General features: G+C 46.8%; 1 protein-coding gene across 8 annotated transcripts in view; it reads right to left on the reverse strand.

Annotated features, from left to right (window-relative positions):
• The window catches only part of Pbx1 (PBX homeobox 1), a 313,516-nt gene that overhangs the window by 205,456 nt on the left and 91,064 nt on the right, over positions 1–16,996 (reverse strand). The window contains exon 1 of one of the 8 annotated variants that reach the window (XM_052737517.1): positions 133–263. The exons of the other annotated variants lie outside the window; for them this stretch is intronic. Within the exon in view, the coding sequence (XP_052593477.1) occupies positions 133–208 (76 nt within the window). The 5' untranslated portion in view covers positions 209–263. Of the gene's footprint in view, positions 1–132; positions 264–16,996 lie in introns of those variants that run through there. 8 annotated transcript variants of the gene reach the window in all.

Genomic DNA, 16,996 nt, shown 5'->3' on the forward strand with positions numbered 1-16,996 from the left:
AACATTAGCATGGACCTCACATCCCAGAAGGAGCACCACATCATTAAATGTCTTGGGCTGGTGCATAGGGAAGAGGAATGCGGGATGTCACTGGCTGATAGGGAATGATGTTATTTATTAGGGAACACTTACCAGAAACTGCATTTTCTCCATTTGCATTGGCTAAGGCCAGGCTGCCTTTGCAGAGTGCACACGGGAGGAGACACATGCAGGAGGGGACGGGCCTCAGATCCTCCCCCGCGCTCTCCTCACTGCCCCTTTAATCTCAGCAGCTTCCAGACTTTGGCATACATGACACTCCTCTCCTGCCGCCGCTTCCCTTCCCTCCCCGGCTACTTTCAGCACTCCATAACTCCTCTACCTCCCTCCTCACGCCTCCCCACCCAGCTACCCCAGAACTGCTCTGCGGTTATAAAAGCCTCCAAAGCCCCCTTTCCTTCCCTTGGTGAAAGCACTCTCGGTACACTCAGCTTCAAAGACTTTCCTTTCTACTCCTACCTTCTTTTCAAACCCGACCTACTCACCCCCACCCCGCCCCACACAGAAGGCTGGTCAGGAAGAAGTCAGCATGCCCAGGAGGAAAGGCCACCTGCAGTGCCTGGGGGTGGGTCTACTGGCCCTGGATTTGTGATGCAGCAGTCAGACCTGGTGGAGGAGAAGCGGGCAGCTGACATACATATTTCTTAATGAGAGGAAGGGGAAAACTGAGTTAGGATTTCCAGTGGAAGTGTTGAAATTTTACACCAGGGGATCCTCCTGGAGAGGGGTTGTGTGCGGAAGCATAATTGCTAAGTGCTGGCCTCCAGCTTCTCTTCTCCGGGGCAGTTATTGAACAATCGAGAAACTTGCTTTGAAGGTGCAAGCTTCACGCCGTCCCCTCAAACTGAGGACTGTGGGTGGCTATGTTCCCACACCCCACCAGAGAACAAGCAACGCTCCAGTCTGAGGAAGCACTTGGTCACTTGAGGGCAGAATCTCCCTTCCTTGGGGACTCCTACCACAGCAGTCAGACCTGCAAGGAAAACGTTGCAAGCAGATCATCAAATCTCCATGTGGCTAGCACCTTTGGAATTGGGAGAGGGGAACGGGCTCAGATCATGAGCATCTGGGAAAATCCATCAGAAAGAGTTAACAACTGGAAACAAACACACCCAACATCACAGCCCCTTCACACATAACAGGAATCCTGGGATAACCAAGGGAGAAACAGGCAACAATACAATAACGGTAGAAGATGGTGAATCCCCGTAACAAGCCCCCAGTGGACGCATACACAAACCAAGCGGAGTGCCAGGAGGTCCCAGAAGGCTGTGAATATGTGTTCGGGACAAACGTGTAAGACAGTGGACTTCCTCAGAATCTGTGGGTTTGTTGCATAAACCCAAGAAAGGGGGTGGGGCTAGGGGATGGAAAAGCAGACCATGCAGATCTTCCAGAATCTTCAACTTCTGGACAGGACTTCTGGTGCCTGAACTTGGAGACTATTTCCAGGAAGCAAACAGAAGGAAGAAATTGGTCTTTCTAGGAAATCAAATTTTCTCACCTGCAGTACTCAGGTCTGCTGGGAGAGTCTACCCCACCCCGGTATTTATTAGGGGACCCCTTATCCCCAATCTCTTGCTCCTGACTCCTGATGCAGGGGCCTCTCCCCCACCTAAAGAAAGTGGCCGAGTGTAATTATGCAGAAAGCGCCACTGGAGCTATATCAATAAGACAGACGTCTGTTGTATCATTCTCTCTCAGTAAAGCATTTCTTCTCCCCAATTGCTCATATAGAATCATAGCCTAATAGCATCCCATTAACATAATTGCCAACACAACTAGTGTTCCGTGTCTCAGAGCCATTTACTTACTTTACCATAAAGAATACCAAAACAGCCCTAAAATCACAAAGAGGAGGGAAGATGAAGGGTGGGTGATGGGAGAGGCGAGAGGAAAATTTTACCCTTTTATATTCCCCTTGCTCCCCAGAGTGGGGGCTCCAGGATGATAAACACAGGAGTGCCTCTCTCATCTGCGGGAATCGTAACACAGGGCCTTCCTACCAGACTCCCAAGCAGACGTGTGCTAAAATCTAAACGGATTCTGCCAGGCGAAATGAAATTCCCATTATTTTTAATTAATCCTTAATTAAAATATATTACTCCGCAGATTCCGCAAATCTCTCTTAATATGCAAATGCGGCCCATTCAAGGATATTTACATATCATTAATTAAAACGGCACATTCTTTCAGTCTAACAAGCTGAGGGGCTGTGGCTGCTGCCACATTGGCGCGAGGAGCCCTTCCTGGCGGTGCCAAGCTCATCTGATAAAAAGATGTCAAGCGTTGGCTGTGCCTAGGGAAGGTGAGGTGAAAGGGGAAGGGTACCTAGAACTCTGACACTTTCGAGCACAAGGGCTTCAAATATTATCTTGGGGCTGTAGCCAAGTGATTTTGGCAGGGCTTGGGGGGCCCCCTGCTATTGACACCTATCTGAAGATCCCTCAGGGCCCAGCCCAGCTGGGTCTTGGCTCTGAGACCAGTGTGTTTCTCACTTCGGTGAGTGAGTCATGGTGGAGGTAGGCTGGGTGGAGGAAGATGTCGGCCTGGGAGAGGAAAGAGGATTTGTGCACACTTGTCTGGGATTTGCCTTAGAACTGAAGATTTTCTGAGCCGGAGCAAAGCCATCTCCCGAAATCAAGATATAATTAGCTTTGGTGGGAAGACTGAATAAAGTACACCAATTTTTTTTTTTTTTAATCAGTTGCTTAGGTGAACAACAAAAGACTTCCCAGGAAACAGGAGTCTCCTGGGTGAGGCTCTCTGGCTCATTTTTGCAGAGTCTCGCAAAGGTGGGCTTGGAACCATGTAGCAATGGGTCGGACTGTTGGGAACTAGTAACAGGAGCATGATCACACTGTAGTTCTTGACCAAATAAACAAGGTGGAGCTCACCTCGAGAGAATGCACTCGGAAGTGGGCATCAATCACTCTTTGATCTCCACAGACAAGTCCTGTCAGTCAGAAAGGGGCCTACAAACAAGTTCCACCCACTCATGATGACGCGGAGTGGTCAGCCATTTGTGAACAGAGAGAGGGCCTACATACAGGCTTGGCCTCCTGAAGCTAGGACAGGGTAGGGAACAAAGATAAAGAAATGTAAACAGCACTGACAATAAGATGTGCTGTCCTGAGGCCTCTGTCTGTACTCCACACTCCTGAGACTCCCACTCAGTGACAAGGGTGGCTGACAGCTGGCTGGGTTCCCTTGCTAACTGACTGACTCAATCTGGTACAAGCATTTCCCATTGGTGCTTTAGCAAAATTACAGCTGAATGCACGTTATAGGCATCCATGGCCATTTTTTAAGACATGAAAGGAAGAATATTACATCCTTGATACCAATGGCCTACTATGGCCCCTTGAAGCTACTTATCAAATCATGACAGGGGCCTGATGCACACGACACCCTGAGACTGAAGCACTACCCAGTACCCATAACACAAGGCGCTCTGGTCTTAACCCAGTGCCCTCTGGTACTCTCTGTACTCAGTAGTTCTGCCATAGAGTTACTGCTCCTCCAATGTTTAGTTCTTTCACACTGTAAACATCCGTGAGGCACAGGCCTTAACTAAAATTACCACACTGCTTTCTACTTAGCTCATCACCACGCAAAGACGAACTAAAAACACACACAGCTTAAAATCAAACTGAAATCGGTAAGGGAATGGGATGGTAACATGGGTTAAGATTCATGAAGATGGAGCAGCTGGCCTGAAAAACTAGTATTGGCCCTCTGTGTGGGGAGAGCAAAGGAGTTTTCAAAACAGTTAGCTAAAAGGGGTAAAACTACCCCAGGAGAGGCGTGATGTCAGCCACTACTTCTGAAGTTCTGCTTAAGGACAAATCCAGAAACCAAGCTCAGCTGTCCCTAGGGCAGGCTGTGGGCTAATAGCTGGCTTCCTAGAATCTCTAGGCCTCAGTCTATTCATCTGGAAAAGGGGAAACAAACCCTTTTTATAGGTCTCTGTGAAGACTGAGAGAAGGAAGAGAAGACAGAATCAGGACTCCTCAGAGGCAGCAGCTATGGACGGGAGAGGTGGCTCAGCAGTTAAGAGCATGAACTGCTCTTCCAGAGAGGTTGAGCTCTGAGGAAGCTCATTGCCCCATCCCTTCCCTGTTTACTTCAGCTCCTCTCCTAGAGCCACATGCATTATTTACTGCTACCCTTTGAAACTAGTCCATGGCTATTGCCATTTCTCAAACGGTGGTAACAAAAGCCCCACAGTTCCACGAGTTTATCAAGCTGCAGAATATCTGCTCCATCAGCCAGAATCTGTTATCAGGGCTTCTTGAAGCAGCTATCATTACTTCATTTTTCTTTCCCAGACTAATCTGAGAAATGAACTCACTAGTACATTATAACAACCTAAGCATCAGCTAAATACATCAGTGAGTCTTTGAAACCTTAGGCAAATTTATATACAAAAGCATCAAATAAGAATAATGATAATAATGGACTTCGGCCACCCGTTAGCATTCATGATGTGTCCACCGAATGTGGAAATGAACAGAGTCTTCCCCTCTTTTCAGCCAGCTTGAGCAAGCTTCTGGGAAGGAGAGCTGAGACACCACGTGGCAGCTGATAAGGCCCCAGGAGAGACCAGTAAGTGAGACATATGCCCCAAGAGTACGGCAAATGGGACACCCCCTGGGAGCCATGGGATTCATGGGAATCATGACTGTACCCAGGAGACCTGCCCCATGTCTCCTTAACTCTGTCTGGCCTTGCACACCACTCCTCCTGGAGTTTCCCAAACTGAGAGTCCCATGCTGTACCTTAAATTTTATAACTGCCCCATGTCTTTGAGACATTACATATTTAGTAATCTTCTGCATCCTTGCGGCCTTGCTACAAAGTGTAAAACCAAAGACACTCTTGCAACTAAGTACAGGCAGATAAGATGGGTCCCACCAATCTGATGGGGCCCCATAAGACGTGGATTCTGAAAGAGCAGCAGTAAATGGTGGAGACTCCTTCATGTGATAGCCAAAATGACCAGACACACAATCCTTGTGTATGTTCTCGCATGTATGAGTTCACAGGTGTGCAGGTGTGTATGTTGTGGTGCACATACACATACGTATATGTACATGGAAACCAGAGGACAAGCTTGGGTACCATCTACCTTCTTTTTTGAGACAAGGTCTCTCTCACTGGCCTAGAGCTAGCTAAGAAGACTGGGCTGGGTGGCCACAAGCCCTGGATTCCTCCTGTCCCTGCCTCGTGGAAGAGGTTAACAAGCATGCACCACCAGGCTTGGCTCTTTGTAACATGAGTTCTGGTGTTTAAATGTGGGTCCTCTGACTCAACCATCTCTCCAGCCAGACACACCCCTCTACAAGGGCAGAGTAGCCTAGCTACTGCCACAGAACACCAGGTCCTGAGTCTCTGTCTGGGTGGCCAGAGGAGCTGCAGCAAAGAAGCATCCAAGGTACAACTCATTACAATAAAAACCAGGATCTTCCATCAGGGCCTCCAAATAGTCTATGGGACCACCCATTTTACCTTTTAAATTTTTTACACATTATATGCTTTAATAAAACTTTTACTCTGCTTCAAGTAGTCAACGTGGATTCTTTTTGAAAAACTAAAATATCTGAGCAATATTGTTGCTATGCAATCCATGTCCAATATCCAGGAAATCAATTCTTTCTACACAGACAAAAATCCTAGAATTAAACTCATCACAAATTCACTCTGGTCTTCAAAATCCCATCAGTCTCTTTTGGAAGAGTCTACTGCACAGATTCCAAATGTGGACCACCAGGAACCACAGAACAACCAGAAGGTGTCCACATCTATCTCTTTTGAAGGAGATTCAACTGGAGCCCAAAGCCCTAACAGGGGCTAGTTCACAGAAGGGCTGGCCTTGACACCTCCACCACCTGATGTCAAAAGCTGTGTGGACATCTGAACAGAGGGGCAACCACCAACTGACTTATACTCCTTCATCTTACAGAGGTAAGCAAACAACCTCAGAAGTCCAGACACCTCCTGGTCCATGTCAGAGGATACTGAGAAAGAAAGGCTTCATCATGTGAGGGACACTTGGCTGCCACGGATGGACCTATTCCAGGGCAGACATGTGCATCCTTTTTGTTGGCACACAGCCACCTCCTCGGTTACATACATCAGTACTAGATGGTTCAGTATACTCGACACAAGCAGAGTGGTTGCATAGACCCTGGTAACAAGGCAGCCCTTTCACTCTGCCAATCACACATGGGAAGCCTGTGAGAGCACTGAGGCACCACTCAGCAGGTGTGTAAGTTCCCACCTAGAGGACCACCATCCCTAACTTCTCAGTACTCGACTTGTGGGAAGAGTAATTAGCTTAAACCACCCAATTAGTCATAGCTGTACTATGACAGGTGGCCTAGGGTTCACCCCAAACTTACCTGGCAATTGATATTTTACTTAAGGTGCCAACATACTTCACCATGCTTTCTTAATACAATTATTTGCAGAGCGCTGTGATGGATAGGATTTCATACCAAGAGCAATACATCCAGGAGCACTCCGAAAGGTGTTTGAGGAGCTCATAAATGTTTTAATTGCAATGACAGACAGGTGCAATCATCTCATTAAATGTAAGTATCTTTGATATAGCTTTACTTTTAAAGAACACACAGCATGTCGGTGATAAGTATCTTACATTCGAGATCTGGAACAGGCCGGCTCACAGGCCAGAGCCCGAAGCACATTAATGCTGAACCAGCACCACACCAGGTCATACTGCAGCCACAGGGCGAAGTGTTCAGGAAGATATTGTCTTTTCCAACTGCAGCTTAAAATAAAAGACTTACTAAGGAAAAGAAGCAGGGAAGAGGGAAGAAAGGAGGAAGGACAGAAGGAAGCGAAGGAAATATAACTTCGCCTCCGTCACTCATTGGGCTGGCACAGGTATAATGCTGTGGCGTTTGGGAAACCCCGGGAAGGCTGCAAAGCTGGGCAGGACTCCTTTTCCCAGGCTGTGCTAATGTGAGTGTCCATGCATGGCTACCACACCACAGAGAACTTTAAAATATTTGTGTTCTAGAGATGGAGAGCTTTGTAGCGATGCTCACAATAGTATAAAGAAGCAAGGCAGGTATTTCTAGACTAAAAGGAAGAAAAGCTTTATGATTAAACATTTGCACATGAACTCCACTCCCTCCACACACACACACATACACAATCAAATGGGAAAAAATACTTATAAAAAAATACATGAGCCGGGCGGTGGTGGCGCACGCCTTTAATCCCAGCACTTGGGAGGCAGAGGCAGGCGGATCTCTGTGAGTTCGAGGCCAGCCTGGTCTCCAAAGCGAGTTCCAGGAAAGGCGCAAAGCTACACAGAGAAACCCTGTCTCGAAAAAACCAAAAAAAAAAAAAATACATGAAAAAAAATACTTATGCATGTCTACAGACTGCACAGACAGAAGGATAAGCCTGTGAGGGAGAAGGAGACAGAAAGGTCCTAACCCCTGTCTCGTAGACATCCTGAAGTCTGCTCAGGGTGAAGTTTGCAAAAGAGACTAAGAAAGTTGTTTCATGAAAGATTCTTTCAACTCTAGGAAGAATCGATTTCCTAGGATTTGAAAGGTACTCAAGGAGAAAACTCTGGTGCTGTCTGGGGGTACACTTACAGGTACTCGGGGTAGCTGCTGTTACTGCCCCTCTCACTCCACAAGCATCCTATCCACTCCTGCTACGCAGGAAGGCCTCACAAAGGGGCCGGCACTAATGAAGCAATAACACCTGTGTATATACCAACTCGTACCCAAAACACAATGCCCCAAATTGGCCAGGATCAGCTTACAGGGAGATTTCTAGCAACCCCTGGACCATACTGAAGAGACACAGTGTCAGAGCTCTGTCTCCAAGGATGTGGAGGCCTCTCTGACTGGACCTGCTGGCAACATCAGGCAGCATGTCCTTCTGGACGCGTGGGCCAGAGGGCCTCTGGCGGATTCAGATGAAGATGGATGTTCAGCACATTGGCACCTCTTTCCTTTCTGATTATTATGGATGCTGAAGAAGTAAAGGCGAAACAGTATCAGATGAGGAAGAGTTGGTAGAGATGTGAAAACCAGATTTTTTTTTTTCCATCTTCCTGGCAGCTCACAGTCTATGTTAACTTAAATCAGGCAGCTGGAGGCCACCAAGGTGGCTGAGCAGGTAAAGGCAGTTGCTGTGTAAGACTGGGCTCAATCTCTGGAACCCATGTAAAGCTCCAAGAAGAGCACTGATGCCACAAAATTGGCACACACTCTGACCTCTACATTTGCACCACAGCATGTACACACACACACACACACACACACACACACACACACACACACACACAAATACAATAAACTGAAATTGCTTGAATACAATAAAACAATGGGCCATTTGGTCAAGCCGAAAGCATGGTGTCTGTGTGTGAGCGTGCAGGAGAAGAAAGCAGATATCCCTCAAGGTGCGTGGTGCTGCAGGGGAAACAGGTGCTGAAAAGATTTCTGTGGGGAGGAGCACATGAAGTCCAGGAAGAAAATTAGTAAAACCAACAGTTCTGTTTATAGTTTCAGACACAGACCATAGTTGGCATTACATTTAGAACTGAGATAAAACGCTTCACTAAAAACAAAACAAAACAGATGTCCCGGTCTGGGAGTGGCTTAGTCCATAAAGTAAAAATAAAGAAATCTAAGAAGATAAAATAAAAAGAAAAAAACCTGACAAAGGTGAAGAAGAGCAGCAGGAGCCCCTCCACCCACAGCATGGCCTCCAGACAAACCCACTTCCTCCTGCCTCTGCTCATGCTGCTCCAATTGACTCTGTTTTTCTCTGGCAAACCGAGCAATTAGGAGCAGCAGGATAATGCACAGAGAACCTAAGGACCGGCAGAGAGCTTACACTCTGTCCCAAGAAGAGGTCCTTAAAGTGACCTTGATCTTTCCTAGGTCCCCACACAAGTGTTTTGAGTCTGCACTGACGCCCAGACTCCTGGCAGCTGCCTTCCAAACCCAGTGCTAGCTCCCCAAAGCTCCAGGCCCCAGCACGTTCCAGGCAGGCAAGGTCCCCACTGGGCTCCAGTCAAAGCCCAAACCAGTATTTCGGGTTTAGACAACATTCTCCTATGTTTCAAAACCAAGTACAATCCCTCTCCAGTTTGCTTAAAACTGATTTTCTGACAGGGATATTTAGTTCACCCAGAAACCCCGTCCTTCCCAAAACCCATCCTGAAGAAAATTCCCTTCTTCATTTTCCTCTGGGCAGCAGTTTCTGAGAGCGCCTTTGTTCTTTTGACTTTTTCCACCAGTCAAGGTTTTTTTGGGGTTACAAACAACCCGGATGGACTCTGGCTCACCTACTCAGGAAAGGAATTTACTGGACAGATAGGCAGAGCCTCAGAGTCAACAGGAAGCCCCCAGAGAGTCCAATTCAGGAAAATAAAGACAGGCGGAAGGACACAGGCAAGGTGCTGCTGTGGGGAGCCTGTGGGAAGCCTGTGGGGAGACTTGGGCTGCCCTGCTTTCCTTGGGGATGTTTCCTGCTGCCACTTCTAAAGCATCTGTGGCCGGTTGCCGGGGTCATCTCCTCCAAAATTCAAGACTGGGTGTAGCCCCAACTAGCCAAGTGCTAAGGACTCATCCAAGCTGCTGAGGAAGTGAGGACCAATGGTAATGGCCCTGCCACTGACCGGTATTAAGTGCTGGCCAGTGTCCTTAATGCTCAGGTCCTCTCAAAGGACAGGAGGATGCCCCTTTCCAGATCACTCTGTCCTGTTGTGACCATTTCACAAATCCCATCTTCCATTTGCTCACTTAAGCACCGCTCTTGAATTGGTGAGTGGTGGGGGTGGGGGCGGGGTGTCTTTGGACACTAGAGGTTGGGGTTGGGTGTTCTCTTCTATCACTTCCAGCTTTATCTCAGCTAGACCTGCTGGCCTATAAGGCCTCTCCAGGTCCTCCTGTCTCCAGCATCTTCAGGTCTCAACTTCCCAAATGTTAGGATTCCAGGCATGTGCCTTGGTGTCTGTCTTAACATCCAGCTGTTTACATGAGAGCTGTGTGTCCCTCGACTTCTTTTCTGCTTGCTATTTGTAGCACAACTGTAATTTGAGTTATATATAGTCCAAACTCAGAATGCATCCAGCCTTTGAATTTCAGGTTCCCTCGTACACCACCCACCTGCCTCTCCTCACGTCTGCTCTTCACCTACCCCAGAATCCATCTCACAGTGAGACACAAATGCCCCCATAACGTCCCCACTGCTGGGATGCACCTCTCCAGGTGTCGGAGCAGAAGGCCATTCTAAAAGCCACCAGGATGACAGGATGGCCAGCCTGGCAGGCCACAGGATGGCAGGGGCACCAGAGGGCTGCTTCACTCTGGGATGATCTGTCCATCACCTTTCCTCTCCACACAGCATGTGGGATACAGAGGCTTCCACCAGCAGGTCATGAAGCCACACACATCAGAAAAGGAAGTGAAGGGCAAGACAGGACTCCAACAACAATGGTAGGAAAGAGCATTTCTCCCATCGACCATCCTAGATGAGTAAAAGCTGGTGTGGGCAAAAGAAACAGCAGGACCAGCTGGGTCAAGCAATTCGAGTAAGAAGATGTTGTGCATCTCAGCCCCGATTGACTTGCTATTGGCATCTTGCATGAATGTTGAGTCTTGTTTCTTCCTTCTTGGAACAGGTATCGTGAAATATGCTATAATTGTGAAATGATTGCTTCAGTCTAATATTGGAGTAAATATTACCTAATGTGTTACATAAGCATTTACTGTTACTTTGATTTTATAGCTTTGATTAATCTAGTTTTAATGCATCATGATAATATGAGGTTTGGCTTACTGTATTACTATTGCCTACTGTTAAAAAAAAAAGATCTCCCAATTATGTGACAGACAGCAGATGTCCCCACCTTCTGAACAGATACATCTTCTCAGTCCTAAGATGTGCAAGTGCAGCAGGTGGATGTACCCTAATCATGGAAACAAGGACTTTACTATGATATCCGGCAGATGTGACGTTGTCGCTCAAGGATCTGTCCCCCCTCCCAGTTCCTCTGTGTCCATCACTCAATATTAAATTGATACCACAAACCTTCCAGTCACATCAAAGGGCATGTCATATTTCAGCCAAATTCCGGACAGTTTTCTCTTTATAATTTGTCTAGGATGAAGGATATAGATGTACTATGGACCTAAGCAGTCTCGGGAGCCTGTTTACTCTTCTCTGTATGATATGGTATGTGTATAGTATATACACACACATATGTATTTACCTGTGCCTATGCACAGAGTGCTTCTATGCACATTCTCACATGGTTTGTCCTCCTCTATCACTCACTCCCCATCTTATTCCTTGAGAAAGAATCTCTCCTGTGCCTGGAGCTATGCTGGAAGTCAGTCAGCCCCAGTACTTCCCTTGTCTCTGCCTTGCTTGGTGCTGGGTTTACAGGCACCAGCACAGCCTTGCTCAGTGCTGGGGTTATAGTCACCTGCATGACCTTGCTTGGTGCTGGGGTTATAGTCACCTGTATGGCCATGCTCAGAGCTAGGGTTACAGTCACCTGCACGGCCTTGCTCAGTGCTGGAGTTACAGTCACCTCTATGGCCATGCTCAGTGCTGGAGTTACAGTCACCTGTATGGCCATGCTCAGAGCTGGGGTTACAGTCACCTGCACAGCCTTGCTTGGTGCTGGGGTTACAGTCACCTCTATGGCCATGCTCAGTGCTGGAGTTACAGTCACCTGCATGGCCATGCTCGGTGCTGGGATTACACGCAACTGCATGGCCACAATGGCTTTTCACTCAGGTAATGAGACCCAGACTCAGATGCCCAGGCTTGTGCAGCAAGTGTTCTTACCCTCTGAGCCATCTCTCCAGCTCCCACCTACTTGGTCTCGCAATCCTTCCAAGAAGCACTTTTGTGTAGTTTCAAGGATGGGAAAGAAGGGGATGTGCTCATTATTAGCAGGATGCTGATCAAGGCTAACTCAAGCGAAATGAAGTACATTATCACAACTTCAACTTCCTGACTCCGTAAATCGCAGGTTAAATGCATTCGAAGAAACCAGTTCTAACAGGCAAACACAAAAAGGACAAACATTCCTCAAGGATGCACTAAGCATTTCCCTTCTGAATGACGCTTACCTGAAAAAGATCCCTGATTCCAGTAACTCCTGAAATCGGAGACCTCATCCAGACATGGTGCTTCACTGGGACATTCCTCAGTTTCCCTATTAGCCTCAGCTACCTGGCTAGAGTCACATAGTTACATAGGTATGAGACCAGTATTTTTGTGACTTGTTTTAGCATTGAGTGGCTCTACCAACAGATCCCAAGAGTAATGCAGTAAATTAAACAGCCCAGTTTCTGGTCAGTTAATCAGATAAAGATACCTTATTTTGATTCTCTTAAAAGATACCTTTTGACATTCTAAGCGCTTTTTATTCTCCACCTGCAGTTGGTGGCTAATTATCTGTCTATGATCCTCAACAGTGAAAGTATTGTGGTAGGTAACTACATTGCTTCTTGTTCCAAATTGTCTGCTGACTCTTAAGCCAGTCATGGGCTTATGTGTCATAAATGAAAGAATGAAAGGAAGAAATAAAGGTAGAATTTAAAAATCCACTTCAACAGGCTCTTGTATTTTACTGTAATAATTATAGCGGTTTTTATTATAAAACCAATATATCCATGTTGTGTAAAATCGTGTGCGCTAACATTGAGGGCAGCTACTGGCACACTGAATGTAGATTCACAAATCTAAGGCCTGGTGCAAACAAACAAAACAGAAACAGATGACCCCCATCAAGGATAGGAACTAGTGCCCCATGGAAGCCAACACAAGCACCAGGTCAGTCTCCAGAAGAAACCTACTGAAATGTTCAGATCTTCTTGATTCATCTGTGGATGCTTAAGAGTGGTCAACAGCCACATCACCTCACCAGTGTCTCCAACTCAACACAGGACTTCTCTACTCCCGTACTCCCACAGCAGTCCGTACTCCCACAGCACATGCCCCAAAGAAGACAGGTAGAAAAGAGGGGAAGTGGGGGCCAAGATTGGACTGGCACAGCAGACACCTTGAATTAGCAAATGATACCTTTGGATAATTTCCACACAACGGGCTCCTTTCAATTGTCCTATACAGAGTGACATCTGTAAGCCATGCAGGTCATGCTAAGGGCTATTCCCCATTATCCCAATGTGTTCCCTGTGGCAATTCCTATCATAAAGCATTTCCCTACTAGGAGCATTGAGAATAAGGGCTGCTTTATTCATTTCTTGTATCCAATCCAATGATGCTGCTGAATGAAATGAATGCTAAAATTTGGTTAACTCCTTTGATTCTTCCACTGACGTACTATAACTGAGTCCTTGCTGTATGGGCCCCCAAACGCTACATGACTGAATTTCTTTCCAGATGGACTTTGTGAATGTGGAGTGAAAGAGAAGGCAAAGCTGTTGCTCTCTCCAAATCTTTCCGGTCCTCTTTTGACTCCTTAGGAAACATAATCCTTCCAAGCCCTCTTGGTCCCGTTCCCACTAGACTGCCATGACCAGTAACTGGCTTTGGAGGCGACGTTTACTAGGAGGAAAATGGTCACAGGGCATCGCGTTTGAAGTCAACGAAGCTGGAGGGCTGATGTTTTGTTGTGATGCCAAGCCTCAGCAGGATATCAAAGGCTAGATCTCCTCTCTGTCTATAAAAGCGACAACATTTAGGGGCCTTGGAAACACACCCCACACACACACACACACACACACACACACACACACACACACACACACACACTTTACCCTCTTCTTTCAGGTTATAAGTCAGAATTTGTTCTGCTTTCCTAAGTGCCAAAAGGTCCAGTGTCACAACAGTTCTCCAGATTGTCCCTGTCTGCAGATGAGGACACCATGCTGGACCCTTCCCTGACATCAACCAGTTTACAGTAACTTTGCCAGAAATTTCTACACCCTCGAACTGACTCTGCTACGTGGAAAGGAAATGCTGTGAGTCTCTCAAAAATAAATTCTACTTTAGTCCTGAGAAGAGCAAGTAAAATTTTTAAAAATCAAATAAATATCAACACAATTCCCAGAAAGCAGTGGGGGGAGATGTTATCCTAAACAGCAAAGGACAATGGACTAGGGAATTCATTCTGAGCAAAGAGAAAATAAATCCCAAACCACTGGAAGTACCAATTAGTGGGCTGAGGTTTAAGCACTGTAACCAGAAAGCCCTGTTTACCCTGCATCTGACCAGGCCCATCCCTCCTGCCTGGCAGCACAGGGTGGTGCCATTGAACCCGCTGGAGCCTGGCTGGGTTGACATCAGTGCTTCAAAGCATGTTTGCAACATTGTATCTTAAATATCAAAGTATTATCAAAAAGCGCTTTTTTCTCAAAAAAAAATTACAGACGTGTCTGGATAAACACATCATGTTATATTTTCACAATAGAACGTGTACTTGACAATTTAAAAAAAAAAGAACAAAGGTACTGATATAATATGGATAATTCTCAAGAACTCTAGAAACTAAAGATTCTACACAACACAGTAAGGTCTGAATGTAAAATGTCCCAAGCTGGAGACACTGTTTGGGACACTGTAGAACCTTCGGGAGACAGGCATAGTTGGAGGAAGTGGCTTCCTGAAGAGGGTGAGTCTTGAGGGTTATAACTCAACCACCCTTCAGTTCCTCTCCTTCCCCGTCTGCCAACATGGGAGCAAGCAGCCCCATCCTCCTACTGCCACGGCTTCCCCATCACGAGGGCCTCGGCCTCAGCCAGGAGCCAAAGCAAATCTTTTCTCCATTAAGCTGCTTCCTGACAGGCCTTTGGTCACAGATTCAAGAAAAGTAACTAATCCATACATGATTCTGCTCACTGAATGCTTTAATAGGCACAACTATTGTAACTATAAAATGTATGATGGTTTTGTCTACATATAGTAGAGTGGCTGTCAACTAAAGAAGGAAGTCCAAAGGAGACTTTATTTGGGGGTGGTAAAGGGCTCTAGATCTTAAAGCGCTGGTTACATGGGGGTATCACTTGAAAGAAAAAAATCCAACTGTGAACTTCACTAGGCATAAATTATCTACATTTGTTTAAACCCATAAGCTTGTTTATCACCACCACCACCACCACCACCATCATCATCATCATCATCATCCCCCCACCTCTTAAAATCTAGAGTTTAGCAGTATGAGTAAAAGCCATCAAATCATGGAAACAACACACCTGAAATGCAGCCCTCCTCTCCTACCTTCTAGCTCTGTCCTCCTCGTCCTCATTTTTCCCTTCTGTAAAACAGAAAACCTCTACTAATGGCATCTCAAATAAAATGCTTCTAAGATAAATGCCAGTAACAGGGATGTAGAAAAAGGTTCTGGGGCTGGAGAGATGGCTCAGAGGTTAAGAGCACCGACTGCACTTTCAGAGGTCCTGAGTTCAATTCCCAGCACCCACGTAGTGGCTCACAACCATCTGTAATGAGATCTGGCATCTTTTCTGTATACATAATAAATAAATAAATCTTAAAAAAAATATTAAAAAAAGAAAGAAAGAAAGAAAAAGGTTCTGTCAGTGGTATGAGGCTTTGTATAAAAGAAGTAAATCACTATGTCCCAGATCAAGGAGTTTCAAGGAGGACGCTTCGACAGGGCACCCTGATTTCCCCCTCCCGAAGTGGAGCTCACATGTGGCCTCCACTTCTCACATACGTGTACATGTACCTCCCCCACCCCACAAGTGATGACCACTCTCCCTAGCCTTAGCTCCCCACTCAGCACCGCAAGACATTCCAATCTGCATAAACCATGCAAATAAATCAACCAGGGAAGGAGAAAAGGCCAAGGGACCTAGGCAAGGCCAAAAAGAAGAAAGAAACAAAAACAAAAACAACCACCCATGAGGACAAGGTCATTAGGTCCTGCTGAGAGTCCTAGGTGTCGGCCTGCGAAACCGGATTTGGTTACAGGAAATCACCCGTTTCTGGGGTCCCTCTCTATCCCACTTCTCTCTCTCTGCTTCTCTTCCTACAGTCAACTGTTGGGAAGGCTGTTTTGTGTTCTCAGCGCCTCCCTCTTCCCCCGGCTCTGGAGTTCTCTCCCACACTTTCCCTTTCTCTCTGGGCTGGTTTAATTTGACACCTTGAGCTTTGGTAACAAGGTGGGGAGCAGAGCAGCCACAGTGGAATTCATTAGGCTCAACACTGCAGGGCCCGCTCTCTGTGCGTTAATGACATCGGAGGGTAGGGAAACGAGACAGCCACCACGCGAGATGAAATAAACATGAGGACTGTCAGCAGTGACAGCCTAAGCAAAGGGGACAAAATGAGCCAGGTAGAGACCTTTCCCAGTCCGCACAATGCAAACCGACAGCTCGCAAAGCCTCCCCGCTCCCCACAGCCTTCGCCCCCTCCTTTCCCTAAAGCTGGGGGGCGGTGGTGGTTGGGGGAGAGGGGGAAGCTCGGGGGGGGGGGGGGAGAGACAGAAGTGTGGATGGGAAAGAAGGAAAGAAAATACAATTAAATTATCATTGTTTTAACATACAAATTTCATTTATCAGCTTAATGTTGGCAGAAACCAAATTCATCACCCTCCTCCACAGTGGCAAGGTACAAGGAGGTGCTCTGGGGGCTGACATGCCTAGGCCTGGTGACGTTTAGAGGGGACTGTTCTCCCTCCCACTCCATGGTGCTCTCTTGACTGATTTTTTTCCCCCTCCGAGCAGCATCATTTCCCTTCACCTTCATCCAGCCACCCTAACTCCAGTGCTTCTTGTTTTGTTATTAAAGGGAATCCTGGAAGGAGGAAAAGAAGGAGAAAGTGAAGGGGCAATGGAGGAAGGGAAAGGAGAAAATGGGCAGTAGAGGATCACCCCGCAACCATGTGTGTGTGTGTGTGTGTGTGTGTGTGTGTGTGTGTGTGTGTGTGTGTGTGTTTGCAGTAGGGAGAGGAGAGGAGGCC

The sequence above is a fragment of the Peromyscus californicus genome, unplaced genomic scaffold (genome assembly GCF_007827085.1).
Source record: "Peromyscus californicus insignis strain IS unplaced genomic scaffold, ASM782708v3 Scaffold_14__1_contigs__length_90479793_seg_2, whole genome shotgun sequence".
Lineage (NCBI taxonomy): Eukaryota > Metazoa > Chordata > Mammalia > Rodentia > Cricetidae > Peromyscus > Peromyscus californicus.